General features: G+C 46.8%; 1 protein-coding gene across 3 annotated transcripts in view; it reads right to left on the reverse strand.

Annotated features, from left to right (window-relative positions):
* RPH3A (rabphilin 3A) overlaps positions 1-26,078 on the reverse strand; it is a 60,572-nt gene that overhangs the window by 15,230 nt on the left and 19,264 nt on the right. For all 3 annotated transcript variants that reach the window (XM_068562990.1, XM_068562991.1, XM_068562992.1), the window contains 9 exons: positions 15,784-15,913; positions 14,301-14,387; positions 11,950-12,115; positions 8,639-8,677; positions 8,387-8,539; positions 7,038-7,124; positions 5,259-5,321; positions 3,943-4,191; positions 1,668-1,747 (listed from right to left, as the gene is read on the reverse strand). In XM_068562990.1, coding sequence (XP_068419091.1) covers positions 1,668-1,747; positions 3,943-4,191; positions 5,259-5,321; positions 7,038-7,124; positions 8,387-8,539; positions 8,639-8,677; positions 11,950-12,115; positions 14,301-14,387; positions 15,784-15,913 — 1,054 coding nt within the window. The remainder of the gene's footprint in view (positions 1-1,667; positions 1,748-3,942; positions 4,192-5,258; positions 5,322-7,037; positions 7,125-8,386; positions 8,540-8,638; positions 8,678-11,949; positions 12,116-14,300; positions 14,388-15,783; positions 15,914-26,078) is intronic.

Raw genomic sequence — 26,078 nt, forward strand, 5'->3', positions numbered from 1 at the left:
CAAGTCCCTTACTCTCTCTGTGCCTCAATTTCCCCATCTATAAAATGGGAATGATGATGAAAACCTTCCTCATAGGTTTGTTGTGAAGATTAAATGGGACGAAATAATTTGTAGAAAGCCCCAGAGGGTATACAATACTCAGGAGATGCTATAGTGATGGTTTCTTGTCCATTTCTCCATGAGGGCACAGTCTATTCTTGCTCATTCTAATATTCTCCAACATTTAGGGTAGTTCCTGGTACAGAGTAGGTATCTAATAAACACGTCTGTAATGTCTGTTTGGATTGGGAGGTTACAAATTGGCAGACGCTGTGTTTTTCAAATTTGAACTTGAACATCTTTGTTTGGGTCCTGCTCACACCAGTTTAGTTTACCAAAGTTACTACCATTCCCTAATGTCTCACACGCTTTTCTCGTCTCTTTACCAGCCCAGCCCCTGAGCCATTGAGTTTTCTGTACCCCTGTCTCAAGGGGGCTGTAATGGTGTGGCTTTCCCCCATTTCTGGAGCTGGAGGTGGTTACATCTGGATTCAAATCCAGCTCTATCCCTTACCAGCTGAGTGGCCTCAGGCTTTAACTTTCTAAGCCTCAGTTTTCCCATCTGTACAATGGGGCTAATAATAATCTCTTCCTCAGAGGTTCCTATGAAGATGAAATAAGACAATGCAGGGCCTTACCTCACTGTGTTATTGGAGGGCACGTGTAAATGCATCTAAGTGTCTGCTGAAGAAGTGACCTGGGTATGTTGATCTAGAAGTTGTGTTAAGCATTTCATACATTATTGATCATCCAAACTGGGACATTTTGTGAGTGGAAAGGGGAGTTCTTAATTATTTCATCAAGGCAACAGGCATAGCTGGGGACCATCTGTGCAAACTGGGACACCCCGCCACCTTCCACGTAATACTCACCAACATCCTCATGGGAGAGACTCTATTATTATCCCTGAGGCACAGAGAGGTTAACTTCCCCCAAATCCCACAGCTAGGAGGGGCGGAGCTGGTATTTGAATCCAGGAAGTCTGGTTCCTGAACCTTGCTTGTTATTTTCTATAGACCAGACTTGGGGCAGGGGGAGATCCTGGTCAACTACTTCCTGGGATTGGCATTGGCATCATCCAGCTTTCTTTGCGGGCTGGAGTAAAGTTGGCTCACTGCCCCTGGAGCCTATAGCATGGAGATGCTCTTTCAATCTGGTTTGCCTTTTTCCCCCTCTCAGAAGCCCAGATTACTGTCCTTCCATCTGCAACAGTAAGTCCTGACTCAGTCTGTAGCTCCAGCTTGACAGCCCCGTCTATAGAAGGAGCTGTTCAGTGGCATGTCAGCTGTCAAGTTAGGCTGTCACTGCTCCCGAGTGACACCTCTGAGATCCCCTCCAGAGGGTGTGGAGGGGGCTGGGCGGATCTTGGCTCTGCCCTTGAAGCTTGGTTTCCTCCACTCCCGGGAGGCAGCTGCAGTTAAGTGAAACCCCTCTGGGACCTTCCCCGGAGGAAGTCCTCCCTGCAGAGGAACTGGCCGTGGCTAATTCCTGCTCTTTTCTCATCACTGTCACTGTCACAGATAGACAAGGCAATGACAGGAGACAGAATTGGTCACCCATGCCCTCCCCAAGTCCCCTAGAAATGCCAGAACATCCTGAGTGGTCCCCAGCTTGGCCCCCTTACCCACCTTGGCCTTTATGATGGTGCAGTGCAGGGAGCTGTTGTCCTGGTCGTAGAGAAGGCTGAACTCCAGGGCACCCAGGGTGGCTGAAGAAGACAGAGGCAGGTACCAAGAGGACATTAATTCATTCAACAAACATTTCCTGAGCACTTACCGTGTGCGCAGTCTGGGCTAGCCATTGAGCCTACAGAGGAGAGGAAGACTCAGTCCCTCTGGACTCCCCATCCTGGTAGACCCTCCTCTTCTTTGGAGCCCTCAGCACACCTGTGATCAGTTAATCATTTGTGCAATTGCCTAGTTAATGACTTCCATCTGCTAGGTTGAGAGTCCCATGAGGGCAAGGCTGTGACTGCCTTGTTCACTGCTGTCCCCGCTGGGCACAGTGCAGGGCACACAGTTTGTGCTCACTTACTTGCTGAAGGAATAAATGAGTCTTAGCATTTGCTGTTGCCTCTGTCTGGAATGCTCTCTCTCTAGATCCTCACATGGCTGGTGCCTTCTCATTATCCACATCGCAGCTTAAATGTCACCTCCTCAGAGAAACCCTCCCTGATTGATCCATCTAAAGCAGCCACCCTCATGGTCATCCACCCTATTTTATTTCCTTCACAGTGCTCTGTCTTTACCTGAAATGAACTCATTGGTATGTTTCTCTCCACTAGAATATTAGTTCCATTAGATCAGCCATCTTGTCTGTTATTTTTTTTTTTCTTTTTTTGCCATGGTATCCCTAGCACTTAGAATAGTTTGGGGGCACCTCGTAGGTGCTCAATAAATACTTGTCAAATATAGAGATGAGTGAGGGAGGGAGTTGAATACAGAGACAGTCTTGTTATAAATCACTAGGGACAGCTCCTAACAGGGACATACACCGGCTGGGAGGGATCTTCTAGGCTTGGCAGGTCAGCAAAGAGACACTTAAGGCAGATGGAAGGAGCAGTGGCCACTGCTCCAGGCAGAAGGACCAGGATGTGGAAAGCCAGGAAGGTGGGAGAGACATGGTGCATTTCCAGGGCAGAAACAGCCCCCAGCCAGCGAGGTGGGGGTGGGCTCCTCAGACTCCTTTTCCCTGAGCCTGCAGACTCATGACCCCTGGGAGAGACAGGACAGCTGATATTTCCTCCAGGTCTGGCCTCTGAGCTGCTGCAGCAATGAGACTGATTGTCAGTCCCTCCACTCACTGGCCATATGAACTTGGACAAGCCCCTGAACCTCTCCGAGCCTCTGTCTCCTTATCTGTGAAATCGGAATAGGAAAAGCAACTATTCCCAGGCTCACTGGGATGATTAAATTGAGCATGTGCACGTAACACACTTAGAAAAGTGCCCGGCACAAAATAAGGGCTCAACAAGTGTTGACTATTATTACTTCTGATGTGCATGTCATATAATAATAATTCCTCATGTGTGTTTCGCACTATATAATAATGATTTCTGGTTTATGAAGCCCTTTCTCAGCAGGTATCTCAGTTTATGACCCCTCAGCCCTGTATGGGAGGTGGTATTTGCTTTCCCTTTTACAACGAGGGGAGGTGACGTGATGGGCCAAAGCCATTCCGCTGATCACAGCCCTTGGTCCATTTCTTCTGAGTGGGTCCAGTCTCCCCATCTGACCAGGAGCTCTTGGAACCTCCCCCCAACCCCACAGCACGCATCAGGTCCAGACACAACCCATCCATGCTTCCCTGCAGCTCACAAAGGCCACCCCAGCTCTCCCCTGCTGCTCCCAGCCACACCCAGGAGAAGTACCACTGGTGTGTGTGTGTGTGTGTGTGTGTGGCATAGAGCAGGCACTTTATAAATCATTGAATGGATGGATGCAAGAGGAAGTAACAGAAATTTTAAAGTCATGGTTAAAAAATGACTTTTAGAAGACACACACCAAAGAGTCTGGGAAACAATTAAAATAGATATCTATCTATATATACACCTAGGAGTGGAATTGCTGAGTCATATGATAGTTCTATGGAACCACTAAATAGAACTTTGTGAATATAGTTGAAATGCATTCTTAAAAAATTATGTAAATGGTTAACGTTGATGTTATGTGTCTTTTACAACAATGAAAAAAATAGATAGCACTTATACTTTAGAAAGCCGATGTCATTTTGTGAATTTAGTAACACAAATTTGTATTTTTATAACTTGGTAAATACGTTTATTAGGTTTGGCATATTGGGGGGCTGGGGATGTACAGAGCTGTCCCCAGAGCCATTCCTATTTCCCTGGGGGCGACCCCTGAAGTGACTTTTCCAGCCACCCCTCCGTTACGCGTCACCTACTTGCTTCATCTGAATCATAGCTGTTGGCTTCCTCCTCCTCCTCCTCCTCCTCCTGTGGGCGTGGGGGCTGGCGGGCCGGGGCCGCGGCCGGCTGGGGAGCAGCAGCAGACGCTTGGGAACAGGGGCCCAGTGGGCGGCCCGCTCGGTCCTCCTTGGCTCCAACTGCCGAATAGCCCCCAACTCCCCCCGTTCTCTCCTCTCGCGGTGGGGCGGTGACCCCTGTATAGGCGGGGTCACTCGGAGCCACCTCTGCAGGGGAGATGGGGAGAGGGTGGGAAAGAGGCAGCTGAGTCCCTGTGTCATAACGACAGCAGTGACACCTGCTGCAGCATTACCGCGAGTGATGGGCACCTACTGTGTACCAGGTGCTTGGCGAGCTTTGTGCCACAATCACCCACTGCCCTGCAATGCGGGACTGTCACTTCCAGTGGACAGGGGGGCCACATCATGCCGTTCACCGGTTCTCAGAATGTTGCCTTTGTCAAAGCCACCCAGGGAAGGCTTGCAAAAATCCAGGTTCCCAGGCTCCATCTAGAATCTGTAGGCCCTGTGGTGGGGCCTTGGAATCTATGGTTTATAACAAGTTCCATGAGCAAAACAGACCTCACTGAGAGCCCTCACTGGTATGGGCTCTGAAGCCAGACAGCCTGGATTTGAATCTCAGCTGGAGCAAGATTACTTACCTCTGAGCCTCAGTTTTCTCACCTGTAAAATGGGAATTTTAAGACCTGAAGGTGCTCAAATAGTATTAGCTATTATTTTAACAATTTTCTAGTATATGCACAGCACTTAACACAGTACCTGGTGCATTAGAAAGCAATGAATCTGTTGTAGTGATTGGTGCTGCTGCATATATAGCATGTGTGATAATCACTGTCACTCGGTGTGGTCTTCATACATTGTAGGCCACGTGCTAAGGTGTTCCATGTATTGGTTTACTTAATCCTCCCAGCAACTCTGTGAGGTAGGTCCTTGGATTATTCTCCTTTTAGAGATAAGGAAACTGAGGCTCTGGGAAGTTAAGTGACTTGCCCAGGGTCACACAGCTGGGAAGTAAAGAAGCAGTGATTTGAATGCAGGCAGCTTGTACTCTTAACCACTGTATGTATTGTCATTTTCTATCTATCTAATCTTTGTACAGACTCTCTAGACTTTTAGAATTAGGAAATTCCCTTAGAGCTCATCAGATAGGTCTCAGGATGCAGAATGGGCCAATGTCTGGCAGCCCCTGCTCTCTCTCTCTCTCTCTCTCTCTCTCTGTCAGTCAGTGGAAGAGGTGGTCACCTGCGCAGGCACAGAAAGAGGCGAACACTTGCCTGGTCTCTGATCTGGAAAACGTCCTGCTGGCCCGGGACTGGGTCTGCTGCCTCCTGGGGGTCCTGAGTGGGGCAAAGAGAGAAAGAAGTTTGGAATAGAGAAGGCGGCATCATTTGGGTATTTGCCCTGAGCCGCCCTCATTTCACAGGTGTGGACACAGGCCCAGGGGCAGCAGGTGACGTGCAGAGGCACCCAGGGTTGCAGGAACGGTCCCATTGGGGGATTCTGGCGTTGGAAAGCCCTGGCTTCAAGCCCAAATCCTTCCATCCTGGGCCTCAGCTTCCTCCTCTGTGAAGTGGGGAAGAGCAGGTATTACCTGCTCTTCATGTTTTGTTGGCTGTTATGAGGTCGACAAACAAATGGAGCAAGAATCGCTTGCAAGGTAACGGGCGAGTCCAGGCTTTGAGTCCACCATTATTACGGGGTCATTACTGGTCCAGAGGATTCTATATAACTACATTTCCAAAGTTTGGCATGTGGGGGAGAGCCACAGGGATGGGGCATGAAATAACAGTCAGTGACAGAGTGAGAAAGTCATTCTGGGTTCCCATTGCCTTTCCATACTGATCCCGTCATGGGAAAAGTCTCATCTAGGTGCTACTTTAACACTTCTCTAACCTTTGTAAATGTCCCTTTTGAGCAAAAGAGGACAGGCCTCGGCTCCGAACCTTCAGCAGGCCAGAGTACTGAGAATGTCATTGCACCGTTTTATTTTCAGTACATTAATTTGTATAATAGCCCCCCACAATAGGTCGAATGGTGTTCTCCAAAAAATGTTCAAGTTCTAACCCCTAGTCCCTGTGAATGTGAATATTTGATCACCTTTGCAGGTGATCAAGTTAAGATGAGGCCATTAGGGTGAGCCCTAATCCAATATGACTACGCCCTTATAAAGAGGGGAAATTTGGACACACAGGGACCCATGCATAGAAGGAAGATGATGTGAAGACACATCCACAAGCCAAGGAATGCCCGAGGCCCCCAGAAGCAAGAGGAGAGGCTGGGACAGATTCTCCCTCACAGTTTGTGGAAGGAACCAACACTGGCAACACCTTGATTTTGGACTTCTGGCTTCTAGAACCGTGAGACAATACATTTCTGTTATTTTAAGCCACCCAGTTTGTGATATTTGTTATGGCTGCCCTAGCAAACTAATATACTCTTCTTCTGGTATGGAATACTGGTTTCCCACTTATGCCATTATTATAGGTTTCTTTTAAAGTAACAGGTTTTTAACTGTACCAATTAGGAATTATTTCCATTGTTTTACACAAGCCATACGTGTTCAGATTTTCTCACATTACTAATCTCTTTGCCCACCATTTCTTCCTGAATCTCACATATCTGTCTGAGAACCTTTGCCTTTTCCTTGAAGTCTGAAGTCCTTAAAATTTCCTTGAAAGAGTTTATGATAACTTCTCTCAATTATGTTCTTAAAGGAGGTCAATTTGAAGAAAATATTAAGGAAATAAGAGGGCAGATCATAGGTGCATGTGGTAAAAATTGGGAAAGTGGAGTGATGATGTCAGAAGGTGGGAAACAGTGAGGGATGAAGTACTGTCACTTCTTGCATTTAGGTAGGTATGATGCTACCCTTCCTCCCACCCCCACCAGCTTCCCAGCCTGGAGTATTATTCATTCTAAAGGTCTTTGAAGACTTTAGGGTTTGGTGGTGGCTGCAGCTCTGCAGAAAGCCCAGAGGGTTCTGCAAGCAAGGGTGGGAGGTATTGGGGTCACAGCTGAGTGACAGCCTGGGCGGGTGGGTCGGTGGCACGTACCTGGCTGCCCAGGCTGGGGGGGCGCTGGACTCTGTATCGAGGCCGGGGTGGGTCTAGAGGCCTGGACTGAGTTGGGCCGTCTCAAACCTGCAGGGAAAAGGAAAGAGCCTGTCATATCGCACACACACACTCACACACAGTCAAAGCAGGAAGAAGCCTGGGACCGGTCAGCTGGCATGAGGCATGGTCCTCTGGGTGTGAACTGGATGCAGCCCCCCGACATTCCCAGCTCTTTCAGACCCTCTTCTCCTCCCCTCCGTGTGTTCTCTCTTTCCAATACTCAGATCCTCCTGGGCAACTCACTGCAACAACATGGATGTTGAAAAGCTCAGGTTCTGCGACATTGCTTCCGACATCTGTGACCTTGCACAAATGACCTATCCTCTTTGGGCCTCAGTCTCCTCATCCATCAAATGGGGATAACAATACTTACCTCATAGGGTTGTGGTGGAGACACAATGATACAATACATGTAAAGTGCTCAGAACAGTGCCTGGCATATAGTGAACACTCAACATCTGGCAGATGTTGATACTACTTTATAATTATTGAAAGACTGTTCTTATCTTCACATGGACCTAGCTTTGCATCCCAGATTTTTCTTCTATAAGCTGTGTGTCTTTGGGCTGGTCACTTACCCTCTCTGAACCTCAGATGCTTCATGGAGGCAACAACTCTACCCACTTGATTAACATTTTTATAAGAACTTATTTCATCTCTACACCCTATGAGGTGGGTGTTTTATTAGCTCCATTTTACAAATGGGGAAACTGCGGCACAGAGGGGTTAAGGAGCTCACCTAATGTCTCTTGGCTAGTTAGTAGCCGAGCCAGGGTTTGAACTCAGGCATTTGGTCTCCAGAGTCTACCTGAGACTATTAGATGCTACTGCCTCCTGCAGAGCTGTTGGGGGATCAAATGGGGATGATATACACAGCAGTTCCTGGTACTGAGAAGGTATGACATTCCTAGAAGAATACCCTGTCTTCTCTCACCTCACTGGGCTGGATCCCACCTTTTCTGAATCCAAATATTTTTCACTGGAGAGATGCTTGAATGCTCATGACAGAAAGTGCTTTGCCACCTCTGGCTGGGGCTTACAAATTCTTGTCCCAGGGTCCTGCATTAGCACTTCCATTTGCTTGTCCATTTGGGTCCTTGTTCATCCATCCATCCATCCATCCAACCACTCACTCACTCACTCACTCACTCACTCACTCACTCACTCAACAAGTGTTCATTCAATGTCTACCAAGCGCCAATGAATAAATGAAAAAAACCACTGTTCTCCCCATTCCTTTTGATTCTCCTCATCCAGGAAGCCTGTCTGGATTTGCCCATCTCTCTCACCTGCTGGGCTCCGGCTGGGGTCACCAGCAGCTCCGCCGTGGCTCTGGTCCCAGCTCTCTGAGTCCCGGCTAGATGAGCTCATTCGCGCCTCGGAGGCCCTGCGCACAGGAGGCCCATAGCTTCCTCGCCCAGGAGCAGAGGCCAGGTCAGGGCCTGAAAGGAAAAGCATGAATTGAATGGAGAAAAGGCAATGGAGGAATGGGGAAAAGGACTCCTGTCTCAAAAGTAGAAGACAGAGTCGGCAGAACCCACCCGTCTTCTGACCTGGGCCCCTCCTGTCATCAGCGTCACCTGGAGAGAGAGAAAACTGATGAGGAGTTATGTATTGGGTTGGCCAAAATGTTCACCTGGGTTTTTCTGTAACATCCTATGGAAAAACCCAAATGAACTTTTTGGCAAACTCCCAATATTTGATGTTTTCTGGAGAGCTGACACTTAAGGAGCTCACAAAAGGGCCCATCCACCATTCCCAAGAACTTTTAAAACAAAATTAAAAGTTTCCTTTCCCAACTTCCCCTTTGATGTAGAGCCTATCTACAAATTTCACATTATTTCCACTGCAAACAAATTGGGATCATGGGCTACGTACTGCTTCTAGAATGTGCTTTGTTCACTTAACTTGAATTTCCCCAGAACTCACCAAGCATGCTCCCACCTCAAACCCTTTGCACACGGTATTTCCGAAGATTCTATGAGCCCTCTTTATCACCTTGGTCGGGTTTCTCCCCAAATATCATCTCTCAGACAGCCCTTCTCTGGCCATTCTGTCCAACATGAAGCCTCTATCCCCTCTATCTGTTTCATTTTTCTTCCTGGCACTTATCGCTACCTGATATTATGTTGTACTTGCATTTGCTGTTTGTTGATCATCTGTTTCCCCCAATAGAATTTTAATTGCATGAGAGCATGGATTTTATCTGTTCCATTCACTGATTCCCTGGGGCATAGAACAGAGCCTGGAACTCACTAGGTGTTCCGTAACTGTTCATTAAGGGAATATTGAAAGCTCATATCATGGGCATAATTCCAAATCTACAATATACACTTACATCATTCAATTTTTTAAAATATTTATTTCCTTTATTTATTTCCTTTATTTTTTTTTTTTGGCTGCATCGGGTCTTAGTTGCAGTACGCGGGATCTTTCGTTGCAGCACACAGGCTTCTCTCTAGTTGCGACATGTGGGTTTTCTCTCTCTAGTTGTGGCACGCAGGCTCCAGGGGGCATGGGCTCTGTAGTTTGTGGCACACGGGCTCTCTCGCTGAGGCACGCGGGCTCAGTAGTTGTGGTGCACAGGCTTAGTTGCCCCGTGGCATGTGGGATCTTAGTTCCCCTACCAGGGATCGAACCCGCATCCCCTGAATTGGAAGGCGGATTCTTTACCACTGGACCACCAGGGAAGTCCCTACATCATTCAATTTTAAAAGGTGCTTAATACACCATGGTGTGGATATACCATAATCTATTCAACAATTATCCCGTTAATGAACGCTTAGTTTTTTCCAGTATTTTTTGCTACCATAAACAATGATGCAATAAATACGCTTATACATATGTCTTTTATATGGGAACTTTTCTTGCTGTTAAATATATTCCCAGAGAGGGACTGTTGGATCAAATAGCATATACACTTCGAATTTTAATAACATCTGCCATATTACTTTTCAAGAGGCTGGAGGTGACTTATAGTCCTACCAACAGTTTATACCATCATTTCTCCACATACTCACCAGCACTAGATGTTATTGCCAATAATTGTTTAGGAGTTGCTATGCAATGCAGGTGATGTTACTTCTTTCCAATGAGGTGAATACTTTCAGAGTTATTTGTTTTGTCTAGAGTTTATATAATAAGCTAATTCATACCATTTATGTGTGTAAGTGTACGTGTCTGTGTATAGGTGATTAATACTATGTACTACTGGCCAACATTTACTAAGTGCTGCACTCTGCAAAGTACTGTACATGTACAGGCATACCTTGGAGACATTGTAGGTTCAGTTCCAAACCACTGCCATAAAGCGAATATCACAAAAAAAGTGAGTCACATGAATTTTTTCCCACTGCATATAAAAGTTATGTTTACACTATACTGTAGTCTATTAAGTGTGAAACAGCATTATGTCTTAAAAATGCACATACCTTAATTTAAAATATTTTATTGTGAAAAAAGTGCCAAAACAATTACAATAGTAACATCGAAGATCACTGATCACAGATCACCATAACAAATATAATAATAATGAAAAAGTTTGAAATACTGTGAGAATTACCCAAATGTGACACAGAGAGACAAAGTGAGCAGGAAAAACGGCACCGACAGACTTGCTTGATACAGGGTTGCCACAAACCTTCAGTTTATAAAAAACTGCAATGACTGTGAAGTGCAATAAAGCAAAGTGCAATAAAATGAGGTATGACTGTAGCATCTCATTTAATCTTCAAAATAACCCAGTGAGTTATTAATCTCATTTTATAGATGAGGAAAGAGTTTTAGAGAGGTTAGGTCACTCATCCAAGCTCACATGACTTGTAAGTGGCAGAGCTGGAATTCAAACTCAGGTCTTCCTGGGCTCTGATGTTCAAGATCTCGACAGTAAAGCTATGCAGTCTTCTCAGCCTAGAGGGTGTAATGTTTAACCAGGAAGAATGATGTTCTAGAGGTGGAAACCTGGGGCTTCTCAGGGATGCAGTATATCTTGACAATTTGGTGAGTCTCTGCAAGGAGCAGAAATTGCTGATGGCTTGCCAGGATGAAAGTATTTGTTGAGTGCCTTCTGACTGCCAGACACTGTACAGGGCACCTTGAGAAGTTATAGTTGGGCACTTCAATTTTTGAGACCTTCAACTATAACCTTCCTTTTAGAAGCACTGACTGCGCTCAACTCTAGAATTGTCATTCAGACCAGATTTTATCACTTAGTTAATTGAAAGTATTGCAAGGGCTTTATCTGGTCAGTCTTAGTGGCCTTATTATATTAAAATGTGTTTTCATTGGGGTCATATTTTTTCTTTTTATTGCTTTGTCTCTCCCTTTTTTACCATCATTTTAATAATTAATAATAATACTTACATAATAGTGATAATATCCAGAGTAGTGGTAATTTTCTTTTACTAATTTCCTTGCTATTCACCTTTCATTTTTAATTAGTCCAATTTCAGATTTGCTGATGATTGATAGAAGAAATATCAGGAGCAAAGAAGGCCTTCTCAGCAAGCCCCCTTTCCCCCGCCCCCCAGACTCCAGCGTGTATTTTGATGTTGGGAGTCTTTCTCAGTCCCTAATTTTGATTTCCACCTCTGTTGTACCTCTAAATAATCCATCAGGGATGACAACAAAGTCTTTTGGCAGCCTGGCATTGCTGGAGAGGTCCCTGAACTACTTTCTTGATAAAGGTTTGTGATGAGCTGTGAAGGAGACATAGGGGACCTAGACCCAAGCCCAGAGGCTGGCTGTCCACCAGCTGGGTAGAAACACAGACATGATGTCAGGACACCCTCCAGGTAGACCAGTTAGCCAAGACCTGTCCTTGGTTCTGAAAGGAGAAGCTGTATTTTCCTACCTTGAGCTGGAGCCCGGGCAGGGTGTTTGGGCTCAGGGGCGGGCTGCTCAGGGGCAGCGGGCTCACTGGCTGGCTGCTGGGGCTTGGTCTTCTTTATGGGCATAGGCTGTGGGAGGACCTGTTTGGGGAAGCCCTTGAAGAACCATGCTCCAGAGCGCTTCCACACCTGGGGGAGGAGAGGTAGAACATGAAGACACGACAGCCAAGCACTATTGCTCCTGCCTTCACGAGAGCCAATTTTTCACTCTTCTCCCTGCTCACAGAGCACTGACACAATAGGCAGTGCATTTTCTCACCAGTACACAGTCTTTCACTATTCTTATTTGATTCACACAATACCCCTGAACACTCAATAGAGAATAACCAATCTCTCGATGGAAACAGTTGAATATCAGAGAGGTTATGAACAGGTATAAGGTTACACAGCCAGAGAGTGGACTGGACACCAAGTCTCCCACCTCTTAAATGTGTTGTGCTCCCTACTACACTGGCTGCTGTAAAGAGGATGATCCACGTACATCCTCCCCAAGTCCTCTGGCCTTCTTCCCTGCCTTGTGGATTAGCATTCCACCTGGGGCAGTGTGTTGAACATCTTCTGTTGCCCCTTCAGATTGGTTCTACATCTTTTTTCACCCTGCTCTGTGCCCCAGGAAGCTGACCAGTAAGGACTACAGTAACTGGACTTTCTTGATCTCTATCCTCCAGGTGGATCTGGTCAAGGAGAGCATCAGTGGGGGATCGGCGGAAAGAAGATAGTGAGGTGAGGGTATTGAGTCCCTTGGCTCCCTCCTTGCTAGGCAGGCAGTGGCTACATTTCTGCTGGTTGATACCTAGTGTCCAGTCTGGTAACTGCTCCCTCCTCCACTCCTTCCGTCTCAGGAGTGGTATCAGCAACCCTGCTATTGCTGGTGCTGCGTGCTTCACCATGCCTCGCTGATCCTCCTCATCCCTGCCCAGACCTTTGCAAACAGCACCTTTATCAAAGCCTCCTTGATAATCCTGATGGATTGTGCCATCTGTTTTCCCAGGACCCTGACTGATATTGAGGGAAATATGGTCCTTGGAACAGTCTCCAAGGCAGGAATCTGCAGCAGAAGATGAGTGATGAAGAAACTGGAAAAAGGCGAAGGGAGTTAATTGGGACAAAGTGGGTAATAAAAAGCAAGCCTAGGTAAGAGAAAGATTCCATGAGAGAAAAAAACAGAGATAGAGTGAAGACAGTGCAGAGGAAGAAGTGTGAAGGGTGAGAGGCAAAGAGAGAAAGAAGAAAAGGCAGAGGAGATAAGGATGAAAGGGAAAAAAGAGCTCTGAGGAGGAGAGTACAGACGGCCCTAGACTTACAATGGTTTTCTTGTGATGTTTTTGAACTTACGGTGGTGCAAAATCGATATGCATTCAGTAAAAACCATACTTCAAATTCTGAATTTTTTTTTTTTTTGCCACACCATGCAGTATGCAGGATCTTAGTTCCCTGACCAGGGATCGAACCCATGCCCCCTGCAGTGGAAGCTCAGAGTCTTAACCACTGGACTGCCATGGAAGTCCTTTTCGAATTTTGAATTCTGATCTTTTCCTGGGCTAGCAATACTCGATCGGATACTGTCTCGTGATGCTGACCAGCGGCAGGGAGCCACAGCTCCCAGTCAGCCACACGATCACGATGGGAAACAACTGATACACTGACAATGATTCTGTACCCATGCAGCTATTCTTTCTTTTTTTTTTTTTAACCTTCAGTACAGTATTCAATAAATTACAGGAGATACTCAACACTTATTATAAAATGGGCTTTGTCTTAGATGATTTTGCCCAGCTGTCGGCTACTGTAAATGCCCTGGGCATATTTAAGGTAGGCTAGGCTATGACGTTCACTAGGTTAGGTGTATTAAATGCATTTTCCACTTAACAATGGGTTTATCGGGACGCAACCCCATTGTAAGTTGAGGAAGATCTGTATAGGGAAAGAAAAGAAAATGAGGGAAAGTGTGAGACAAGAAGTGAGGTAGAGGGAAAGAGAAAGAGAAGGTGGCAGTAGGGGAAGACCCAGAAGATGAGAAATGGGGAGTAGGGAATAATGGCTGTCAGAGGGCAATGAATAAGAGGAGAGCAGGGAGGGAAAGAAGGAAAAGTCACAGAAGCGAGAGATGAGAAAAGAAATTCAGTCAAATACTGTGTCCCACCAGTGTTCACAGCTGAGCTGGTTCCTTTTATACCAACCCCTTAAGACATGTGCCTGAACAGGTTCCCCAGCCCCCCAACTGCCACCTTACTCCCCTGGTTATAGCAAGGAAGGGGGAATTGTACAAAGAAGGGAGAATGCTCCAGGAGCTGAATGGGACCAATCCACTCACCTCTCTCTGCTCGATGCAGATTTTGCAGAGCCACACAGGGTGCGGGCGGCTGTTGGAGGTCTCCACTCCACACTTGGTGCAGACATTCTGGGGACAAAACATAGCCCAGTGCACACTCAGATATGCCAGGCTTGGAGCTGCCGGTGATCAGAAGTGGCTGGGAATGGTGGCAATGAAGCCCTATTCTCCCTTGGTGGATATAAAGAGATAGAACTCTCTTCACCTCCCTTCCATGACCAAGGCCAGTTAGAATAAAGTTCCAATCTGAGTCCTGATTTGTGATAACAAGAACTGGAGTCATTCCCAAGCACGGGACAAAGGGATTCTCCAAGAGTCCCTGTGGGGTTGGAGTTTTCATCATCCATACAAGGGAGTTCACTGACATGATTTTTTAATCATGAGAGACTGTATATCCATTTTGTTTATTACTTTATTTCTTCTTTCTTTCCCAAATGAATCTGAGACACCCTAGACTATGACTACAGGTTCAACTCCTTATGGAGAAGGACGTTATCTGAGTAAATGCCATGACTATATGATGTAACATTATACTTTTGGCTGAGTTTTCTGGCAGTCAAAACAAATAGGTCACAAAATTCTCGCTATCTAGTTGACTACAGAAGGCAAGTTTTTTGGAGTAGATAACCTTTCCCCAATATTCCATTCTAAATGCTAAATGGGACCCCAAGTAGGAGATGCCAAGTGACATTATGGATGTCTCCAGCTGGGTCACTCCCCTGAATTCCTTTCCTGGGAATCAGACAGACCCAAGGACAGTAGTATTTCTGTCCTGGAATTGTCAAGTTCAGACAGCTTGAGGAGAGGGTGCAGGGTGGAGAGAGCACAGGGAGACTCCCCTTCAAGAGTGAATGCTTAAGAAGACCAAAGTCTAAGTTGGCCTAACTTGGCTAGAGAGGGGCTTTCTAAGTGGCTTGAACTGTACCCCAAGGTAGAGAATGCTGGGTAGGGCTTCCATGTACACATGTGTCTTCCATGTAGACACAAGCCCAGCATGCTTTTTTTTTTGGGCCACACTGTGTGGCATGCGGGATCTTAGTTCCCCGACCAGGGATTGAACCCGTGCCCACTGCAGTGGAAGCGCGGAGTCTTAACCACTGGACCGCCAGGGAATTCCCCCAGCATGCTCTTTAGCCTGACCTATAACTTGCTAAGCCACAACCAGGATACTTGCAGGCTCAACCATAGTTCATGTCCTACTTCAGTCTCCCAAGTTCATCCTGGATGGAGCTGAGCTCCAAGGAGACAGAAGGGTCAGAGTGACTTCTAGGGGAGGAACCAGGATCAGGGTTACCTCGGAATACAGCTGGGCATGGGAGCATCCCAGAAGGAATCATATTCTGGCAACTACCTTTCCCGATCCAAGCTCCATCCCCAAGACCCAAGGCCCCCAAAGGCTGGAGCCCAGGCCTAGCCCCTATGCATGTGATGAGCGGGGAAGCAGGGAAGGGGAGGGCGATGGTACCTTCTTACAGTCCTCACACACTACACAGGCAGAGCCCAGCATCCCCAGCTCTTCTCCACACAGTATGCAGCAGTTCACCCCGTCCCCAGCCACGTTCTTCCTCATGTTCTCCAGACGGTCCACCAGGCGCCTGGAAGCAGAGTCAGGGTTATACGGACGGACCTTATAGGACCAGGACCACCAGCTTCTCCCTCATTATCCGGCTGATGGTCTTAACCTTCTTTGAGTCATAGATTCTTGAGTATCTGATAATGACTACTGGACCCCTCCCCAGAAAAAGGCACATATATTCTGATATATTTTCAGAACACCATGGATCCCCTCCGACATCCCCCAAAGCCCATCTATTCTACCAACTTCAGATTAAGAACATTATCTAGTCTTTTCTCATGTCACCTCCTCCAGAAACTGTCTTCTGAGGTCCAGATCTGTTTATCTAATTGTCTGTATGACGTCTTCACTTGGGCCTCAAACTTGTGCTTTCAGCTGAACTCTTCATCTTGGCTGCTCTTCATCCTCATCCTCAGCAAACCTGCTCCCATTCTCAGGAAATGGCACCACTGTCCGCTAACTTGCTTGAACCAGAAACCTAGAGGGCCTTCCTGAGCCCCTCCTCCCAGACGTTCAATGACCCAACCAAATCCTATCATGTCAAATGCTCTAACATTTCTGGAATCCACCCATTTCTCTGCATCCTCACCTCAACCAAGCCACTGACATCTCTCTCCCCTGGATGACTAACCCCTTAGTCTCCATGCTTTCATTCATGCCTTCTACAGTCTGTTCTCCCCATCACAGCCTTGGTGATATTCCTAAAACATGAATCTGATCATGGCACTCCCACTTCCCTTTAAAACCTTTAGTTGGTTCTCATTCCATGAGGTTTCCATGACCTTACGTGGTCTGGCCCCAGATGAGACCCCAAACCTCTTCGCCCTCTTGGTCTTGCTTCAATGTTCTAGCTCAGTGGTTCACTAAGTGTTATGACCAGACCATCAGCATCAGAATCACCTGGGAACTTGTTAGAAATGCAAATTCTTGGGCCCCACTCCACAACAACCCTAATCAGAGACTCCGTGGGCGGGGCAGCAATCTGTTTAAACAAGCCCTCCAGGGGATTTTGACAAAAGTTTAAGAACCACTGCTCTGGTTACACTGGTCTTCTTTGAGTTCTAGTTCTCCTAACTGCCTCAGCACTTTTGCACATTCTGGTCCTTGTGCCTGGAATGCAGCCTTCCCTCATTACACATATTTGTGATCTCTCTCTCTCTCTCACACACACAAACACACACACACTTTTCCTGCCTAGATTCTCCTTATCCTTCATATTCCAGTTAAAATATCACCTCCCCTTAGAAGCCTTCTCTGACCATCCATTTTATTTACTTTTTTGGCAACCCTTCTGCATAGCACCTGTCACATTTGTAAGTAATTGTGGAATTGTCTACATTAAGTAATTAGGTAATTGTGAGTCCATACCTGGCTGCCTTCCTAGACTCTGAGCTCCCCTGGGCCCGGGATCTTGTCTGTCCCGTTCCCTGCTGTGTCCTCAGGACCAGAACAGTACCTGGGGTCCACAGTGAGTGCTCACACATGATGGTCGAACCAATGAATGAATGAACGAATGAATGAATGAAGGCAGGCCACTTCCCAAATTTGTATCCAGCAAAAGCAAGCTGAGTTGAATGTCAAGTGACATACAATAGCAGCTTATACTTAACATAGTGTTCATTATGGGCCTGGCATGGTATGAAGTGCTTTGGCACCCAACCCTAAGAGACAGGCACTATTAAGAAGCCATTCTACAAGTAAGGCAAGTGAGGCACAAGGAAGTTAAATTACTCGTCCAAGGTCACACAGCTAGGAAGTAACAGAGCTAAAACTGGAAGCCAGGTATCATGTGTATTACACTGGCACTTCTCAAACTTAATGTGCACACAAGTCACACTGGCATCTTGTTAAAACAGATTCTGAAGCATCATGTCTGGGGTGAGGCCTGAGGTGCTACACTCCTAGAAAACTCCCAAGTGATTCCACATGATGCTACTGGCCCAAGGGCACACTCTGAATAGCAAGGCTACACATAATGACTACACCTGTGGGGGCATCCTGCTTCGATCTCAGGTGGGTTGTTTTTGACCCTTCCCACCAGCCTGAAGTCACCTCTTTGCTTTTTCCTCAAACAGAACCTTATTGTTCCTGTTCCAGCCACAGCCAGTGGACCCAGATGGAGCCGGACCCTGCCCACCCCTCCACGCACTGGCTCTCAGCTGTGGACACCACAGGCGTGAGAACCGCTCTGATGGGACTTGGGTATCACAGGCTCCAGAAAGTCCCTGGCAGACCTGCTGGCCGCCACCTGATGCTGACTCTCCCCACAGGCCCTCCTCGCTCCTGCCATCCCCTCAAAGCACGCTACTCGCTGTGTTATAAACAGCAGCTTCTCCCTTTGTGTTCCATTCAACAGAGGAGCCCAAGGAGGAGCCAAAGGCAGCCTGTAGGCTCTAGCGCCTGCTGTGACCCAGATCGGACAGAGCTGCTTCGAGAGGCAGGATGTGCAGAACCAAAGGCAGCATGCTCTTCTCTTCCTCCTCCTCCTCTTCCTCTACCCCAACCCTCCCCGCATTTTCCCTAGAAATTGCTTTTACAGGATGTTGGGAGGCAGCACAAACCAGGAGCGCCCAGTCCTCAGTCTCAGAACACCAGTAGCCAGTGTCTGCTGAGCAATTTCAATGTGCCAGGCACAGAGATAAGCAATCCACATGGATTTTCTTAATGAATCCTTCCAGCAGCACTATAAGCTAAAGACTGTTCTTGTCCCCATTTTCCAAATGAGAAAAGTGAAGCACAGAGAGGTTAAGTGAGGTACCCAAGTCACACAGCGGGGAGGTGGAGAAAGCCTGGACTCAGACCCAGGCAGTCTGGCTCTCGAGTGCCTGTTCTTCTTCTTCTTCTTCTTTTTTTTTTAAATTAATTTTTATTGGAATATAGTTGCTTTACAATGTTGTGTTAGTTTCTACTGTACAGCAAAATGAATCAGCTATAGTTCCTGTTCTTAATCAGACCTCGCTGCCACTACTGCCAAGCAGAGCCATGGGGACCTTCTTGAACAGTCCAACCTCCACCCTGCTCGATTTCCCTGCCTTGCCCACACCAAGGGACCCTCCATCACTGGTAGGTACCAAGTTGCACACATGCAGTCACCCCAGCTGCTTCTATCTCACCTGCCTCTGACTTCTCAGAGGTCGGGACAAGACACCCAACAGCTGTGCCATCATCTTGTTCCCCTAAAGAATCCTCAACATAGGGTTGAGAAATCTGGATTTTAGCCCTGAATTTTGCCTCTCTGGGCTTCAGTTTCCTCATCTGTAAAAGAGAAGGTGTTGGGCTAAATTGGTGGTTGTCAAATTGTGCTTTATGGCACCCCAGGGGTTCTTTAGAGACCATTTTGGGGCCACCCACTATAGTGGCATGGTGGGAGTGATTCTGAGGAGCCAAAAAATCCCATTTAATCCAGAGCATGTCTGCATTTATCTCTTTCATTTGTTTGAGCTGTTGAATTAGATATCCTTTGGAAAGTTGGTTCCACTGTTTAAAGAAACAGTTTGAAGTCGTCTGGAGCAGATGAATTTCAGGTTGCCTTTCAATGCCATAGCATTGAGACAATGAGGTAAGCTAACGGAGGCAGGGGATGGAAATTGCACAGTGATATATATTTTCTTTTTCTCTCTTTTTTTGGCACACACCTTTGTTCTCACCTATTTTCTCCTTCATGGACTGATCTAGCCAGAAAGCGGTTAGATTTTGTTCTTCTCACTCTATCAATGGGGGTCCCAAGGCACAGAGTCACTTGGGTCACTCAGCCTGGGCTAGAATCTCGTCCTCTGTGTCAGTAAACCACCTTTGCTTTCCATGAAGTCCCCTCATGGCCTCCTGCCTCAAGTCAAGCTTTGCCCACCCAGCTCAGGAAGAGAGCATGGGATAGATGACCCAATTCTAAACTGCAGTGTACTTTGCTCAGGAAACCTACGAGGCTTACTTGTCTCCTCTTGGAAAATAAGGGTGTGGAGTCACCCACCTCTTGCAAACCCACCGTCTAGCATCCTTACCAAGATGCCTGTTCCTTCCACCATTCGATCCTCAACTCCAACAGCCCCCATTAACATGCACTGTACCGGGAGCGTCTCATTAGCTTCTATCAGTGGCAGCAAATGGCATGGAAAAACAACAGACTGAAGATCATTATTCACATCTCTCAGCGTAGAGACCCTTGTTATTTATGAATTCAGTCCAGACCAATAAAGAGAGAAGGAAGTGGAGTGGGGATGGGCAGACCTTCCTTCTCTGCTCAAAGATCAAGATGAGCGGGGGGTTCCTGTAGCCCGCCCTTTTGGACATCCTCTCTGCAGCCCCGAATGCTAGGGCCTCAACAGGGAGGGCCCCAACAGCCAAGTGGCATAAACTTGGAAGTAAAACTTTGCGGGAAGTTAAGTCCAAATTATGTCATGGAAGACCGTGAGTCACAGATGGGTCTTTATCCTGGTGGTAAAACATTTCAGTTTCTTCACCCCATAAGGAATGTTTGTTGTTACCAGTCTTGGCAGGAGAGACCTATGTGCATTATGAAAGATGCCGGCAACCCTCAACCCATGTTAATGACCCAGAAAGAATTTTTTTTAAATACCAGCGCCTGGGGCCCCAGCTCTAAAACTCCTCAGCTATGGATCTGGTCACGCCCGGATACCAGCATTTCAGCATGCAGTCCTGTTGAGAGCCACGGCATGGGGGGATGTTTCCAAAATGTATGGTCCATCTAGATCACCTGCGGAGAGTGTTCAACATTCAGACAATGATTCTATGGGACTGGGGTGGATCCAGAGCGTGTGCATTTTGAAGTGACTCCCTATACGATCCTGATGCTGGTGAATTCCTGGCCACACTTTGAGAAATGTTTCAGTAAGGAAGGAAGCAGTGGGAGAAATCCCATGAGAAAATGCTCTCCTTATTATGTTAAGTGGGGGAAAAAAACCCCAAACCCAGGATGTAGAATTGTGATCACGATATGAGGTTGGGTTTGGAAGATGCTCATCTGAATATCTTCATGGTGTGCACTGGACAAAAAAAAAAATTAGAAAGGAGACACACCGAAATATTCACAGGGATTATCACCAGGTGGTGGGATTATGAGCAATATTTATTTCCTTCTATAAAGCTTCTGCTACCCCCTTTCCTAAAGCACCAATTACCTGGACTCCTCATACTTCCTTAACTTTCTACAAGAAACATGCGTTACATTAGACAATAAAGTGCATTTTTGAAGATAGAGAACATGTAAGCCAAGGGTTAAAAGTCATGGCTTTGAATCCTACCTCTTATCCAGTCAATGACCTTGAAAAGGCTTTGTTCTCTGCATGCCCTCTTCCCAGACAATAATGTGAGGGGTAAGATGAGACGCACCTCAAGCTTCCTGCCATGGGCAACATCCAGGGATTCTCAGATGCTGAGGCTGAAACATCAAGATTTCCCCTTGTGTTTTGAAACTGAAGGACCTTCAATGACTAAGAGAAGACCTGTCTGCATTGGCAGGATACTTTTGCTTGCCTGTCTAATGTCTCCACATTAAGGGCCCAATTAGCTGGACACTGTAAGTGGCTGTCACTTTCTAGTTATGTCTTTACACGTCTGATTAACTTTATGACTCCTACTTGCACCTCAGTCCAGGAAACCCATATTATCACCAGGCTGGGTGCTTAAGGGGAGGTGACGGTTACTCAGTGAAGCTGGGTGGGCATCTCCCATTTCCCAGGATGCTCCCGGAGGCACCAGAAAGGTTATGTCCCCTCCTCTGAGCACCAACAGATGACCTCTAGAGGGGGTGGGAAGTGGATTCCCAAGTTGCTCTGACCTTGCTGTCCAAATAGATGCAGATGGTCTACTCATTCATTTGACAAATATTTATGGAGAACCTACCATGTGACAGTAGACAGTGAGGACCCAAGGGGGGGCAAAACAAATGAGGTGCCTGCCATCATGGAGCTGGCATTCTAGTTGGGGACTCAGACGTTATTTAAACGATCACACCGATCATCACAATTACACTTGGAGTACGTGCTCTGAAGGACAAGTATGGGAAGCTATGAGAACTCACAGAGAGGGACATGAACAGTAAGATGGGGCCTCAGAGGAAGTGACTGTTGAGCTGAGACCTGAGGATAAAGAGGAGCTGGGCCAGTAAAGAGGGTGAGGAAAGGCACTGGAAGAAGAGGGAACAGCGTGTGCAAGGGACTTGAGAGGCTTAGCAGCGCTGGTGGGCTGGACGGTAGAAGATGAGGCTGGAGGGTGGGCAGGGGCCACTCCAAGCAGGGTCTTGAGTCTAAGAGTGATGGGACAGCATGAAAGGGCTTTAAGTAGAGGACACTCAACTTCCCCCATTTTGAGACAACATATGGACATATGAATGGAGTCCTTGGGAGGCTCGGAGCAGTGAGAGTTTCAAATGCCGCAGTGGTTCCAGGTTGAATGAGGCAGGCAGGTCCCTGGACTTTGTCTACACATGGGGCTGGACCAGGTCTCTTGAAACTACAAGACTGCCCCAAGTGGGTCTAACTCAGTGGTGGTGAAAGTGTACACTAGCAGGAAGGCCGTGAGAGATGCCATTGCGCGCTAGCCAGCTTCAAGGAGTCACTCTGTGTGTTAGCTTCCCAGTGTTGCGGTAACAAATTACAACTTAGTGGCTTACGACAACATATATTATTTACTATCTTAATAGTTCTAGATATCAGATATCTGACATGGGTTTCACTTAGTCGAGGTGTTGGCAGGCAGGGCTGTGTTCTTTCTGGAAGCTCAAGGGGAAAGTCTGTTCCCTTGCCTTTTCTAGTTTCTAGAAGCTGCCCCACATTCCTTGGCTTGTGGCCCCTTCCTCCATCTTCGATCCAGCCGTGTAGCATTTTTCAATCTTGCTGTGACTCTGACTCTCCTGCCTCCCTCCTATAAGGACCCGTGTGATTACATTGGGTAATCCGGGATCATCTCCCCATCTCAAGATTCTTAATCATGCCTGCAGAGTCCCTTTGGCCATGTAAGATAACATATTCACAGGTTCCAGGGATTAGGATGTGAACATCTTTGCGGTGGGGGAGGGCATTATTCTACCCAGCACACCCACATTCCTGCCCCATCTGCCACCCAGGTTCTATTTCCACCTGATTCAGGTCCAAATCAGATTCCAGTCCTCCTCTCCAGAGCAAGGTTTGGGCAATTCCTCCCTGCCTTGCTGTGGATGTCAGACAGATCAGGCTTTGGACTCTGTGAGGTTCTAATCACCCTCTCCAAGTACAACCCCAGGAAAACATAGACTCTCCACACATACACACACACATGCACACCTGCACGCACACACACTTTCAGAATTTAGAAATACGAGGCACTTATTTTTTTTTAAATTTTGGCCACACCGCACAGCATGTGGGATCTTAGCTTTCTGACCAGGGATCAATCCTGCGCCCCCTGCATTGGAAGCACGGTGTCTTAACCACTGGACTGCCAGGGAAGTCCCACAAGGCACTTATGATGCAGGTGTGTTGGGGTGTCCATTCTGGAGTGACCTTGCCTGGGTCCATATTTGGACTTTGCTACTTCCTAGCTCTGTGACCTCAAGAAAGTTACTTAACCTTTCTGAGCCTCTGTTTTTCATGTGTAAATTAGGGAAAACAAAGTCCTTGTTTCCTAGGATTGTTGCAAAGATAAAATGAGAGTTAAATAGTCATGAAGAACCTAGGGGCAAGATGGGAATAAAGACGCAGACCTCCTAGAGAATGGACTTGAGGACACGGGGAGGGGGAAGGGTAAACTGGGACGAAGTGAGAGAGTGGCATGGACATATATACACTACCAAATGTAAAACAGATAGCTAGTGGGAAGCAGCCGCATAGCACAGGGAGATCAGCTCGGTGCTTTGTGACCACCTAGAGGGGTGCGATAGGGAGGGTGGGAGGGAGGGAGACGTAAGAGGGAAGAGATATGGGGATATATGTACATGTATAGCTGATTTACTTTGTTATAAAGCAGAAACTAACACACCATTGCAAAGCAATTATACTCCAGTAAAGATGTTCAAAAAAAAAATTAAAAAAAAAAAAATGAGAGTGTTTGTAAAATGCCCAGAACATGGTAACTACTCAGTCATGATTGCTGCTAATTATTTCTTCTGGAAATTTGTGGCTTTTATAGCTCCCTATACTCACATTTTTTCCCTCTATAACGAGGGTGCTAAAATCTGCCCATGAAATCCGTCTTTCTAAAGCTTTTAAAGGGGCTGCAGTGACTCGAAACTGACAGGACTCGTGTGCCCATCTCTAAATACACACACGGATGGCACATGTACCCACACAGGAACAGGTGCATGATCAGCACCCATGTACAGAACACACTTTCACACACACGGCTGTACACACTCCGCTCTTGCAGGGAGCCAAGCCCTAGTTTGCTGCCTTCTGCAGACAAGGATATAAGCCAAATGCAGATCAGACAGTGCTTACTTGTTAAGCCCAGGCTCCCTCAAAAAAGTTCAAACTGGCCTCGGAAACATTCAGGCAACTGCTTTTGAGCTTTCAAACCAGTATTGCCGCAGTGTCTTGATGAATGCTGAAGAGAAGGCTAATGGATGTACAATTGCTCCAGGAAGTGGGCTTAACGTGGCGAGCTGCAGAGCTGAGGACACCCTGCCAGTGAAAGTGTGATGGCTTTATGTGCCGGTTCCTGAATTGGTGAGGGAAATGGTGAAAAGCTGGGGTTCCATCACTGAAGGTATGAAGCCAGAGCAGCTGCGTTAGAGCTGTGATTGAGCATGATTACACAATAGTTTGTAAAATGCAGCAAAGTAGGAGAGTGGATGTCATGTTGTCCCTCTGTCTCTATCTCTGTCTCTCAACTTCTCTCTCTCTTTCTCACACACACACACACCATTAATTCCAGAATCATGCTGCTTTTCCCATCACCCTAATTGCCAAGTGGATGTTACCATTAAGTTTATTAAACTCGGCATTTTCTGAAGTCTAGACTGGGCCATCAGCTGTGAACACGGACATGGCTGCTCTGAAGGGGGGTGGTCTGAGACTCCAATGCCAGGGTCTCTCGGGAACCTGTCCTTAAATGACTAAGTTGCTCTGTCATGAAGCCACGCGGCTGGCACGCAGGGTGTGCGCAGTTCAGACTCATTAATTCCCACTGTTGTTTACTACCGTCACTACCTGGGGAGCCATTGATCGTAATCTCTCTCCTTGATGGACTGGTGAATGGGATTCCTGTCTGGACCTCAGCACTTTGGGGAAGCGGGTCACCCTGGGTCCGAGTTGGAACCAAGAGAGAAAGACAGCTAGACAGCTCCACTGGGCTAATGTAGTCAGTCAGGCAAGGAGCTGGGTCATTTAAACCCAATAATAGCAACAGTTATCAGGAGCTGTGTTAAGCATTCCATATGCATGGTTTTCCTTAAGTCATACAACCTGTGAGATCAGTTCTATTATTCACTCCCATTTTACAGATAGGGAAACCGAGGCACACTGACAGGGAGTCACTTACCAAAGGCACACAGCTGGCAAGTGGCAGAGATGGGATCAGAGGCTAGGTCTAGCTACCCAGACGCTGTTACCCGCTTTGGAAGAATGAAGCCTTTGTTTCATTTCAGTGCTTATAGCTGGGGCTCTTTCTAACCCCTCCACCTGCCCTTTTCTGTTGTGGAAAGTAGAGTTGAGAGAATGTGCTGCTGAGGCCCACAGGGGACAAGGGTCATTGTGGTGGAGAGGGGTGAACTGTCTTATGGTAGGAAGAAGTATGAGACTGAACCAATTAACCTGAGTAAATATGAGACACCCTGTAAATTATTGACTTCCCTGAAACTCTGAAGTCATTTGTCAATTGCCATCCCTACCTGCACTGCCAAAAGGCAATAGGATAATGTGGAAAGACAGATTCAAAGTCTGGTTTGGCCACGTAAAACCTGTGTGCCCCTGGGCAAGTGTCTTAACCTCCATGAACTTCAATAATCTCATCTGTGAAGCAAAGACAATAGTCTGTCTCTCTGAGAGAACATAATGGGGATTAAAGGAAATACAACATATTTGAAAGTTCCTAATACAATGCTTGGCTATAAATGTTTATCTTTCTATAGAACAGCAGAATAGGACTCTAATCCTGGAGCCAGCCAGCCTGGGTTTGTAATCCCAGTTGTATTGCTTGTTAACCGTGTGACCCTGGGCAAGTTGCTTAACCACTCTGTGCCTCAGTTGCCTCAT

Source organism: Eschrichtius robustus, chromosome 14, assembly GCF_028021215.1.
Source record: "Eschrichtius robustus isolate mEscRob2 chromosome 14, mEscRob2.pri, whole genome shotgun sequence".
In the NCBI taxonomy this organism is placed as follows: Eukaryota; Metazoa; Chordata; class Mammalia; order Artiodactyla; family Eschrichtiidae; genus Eschrichtius; species Eschrichtius robustus.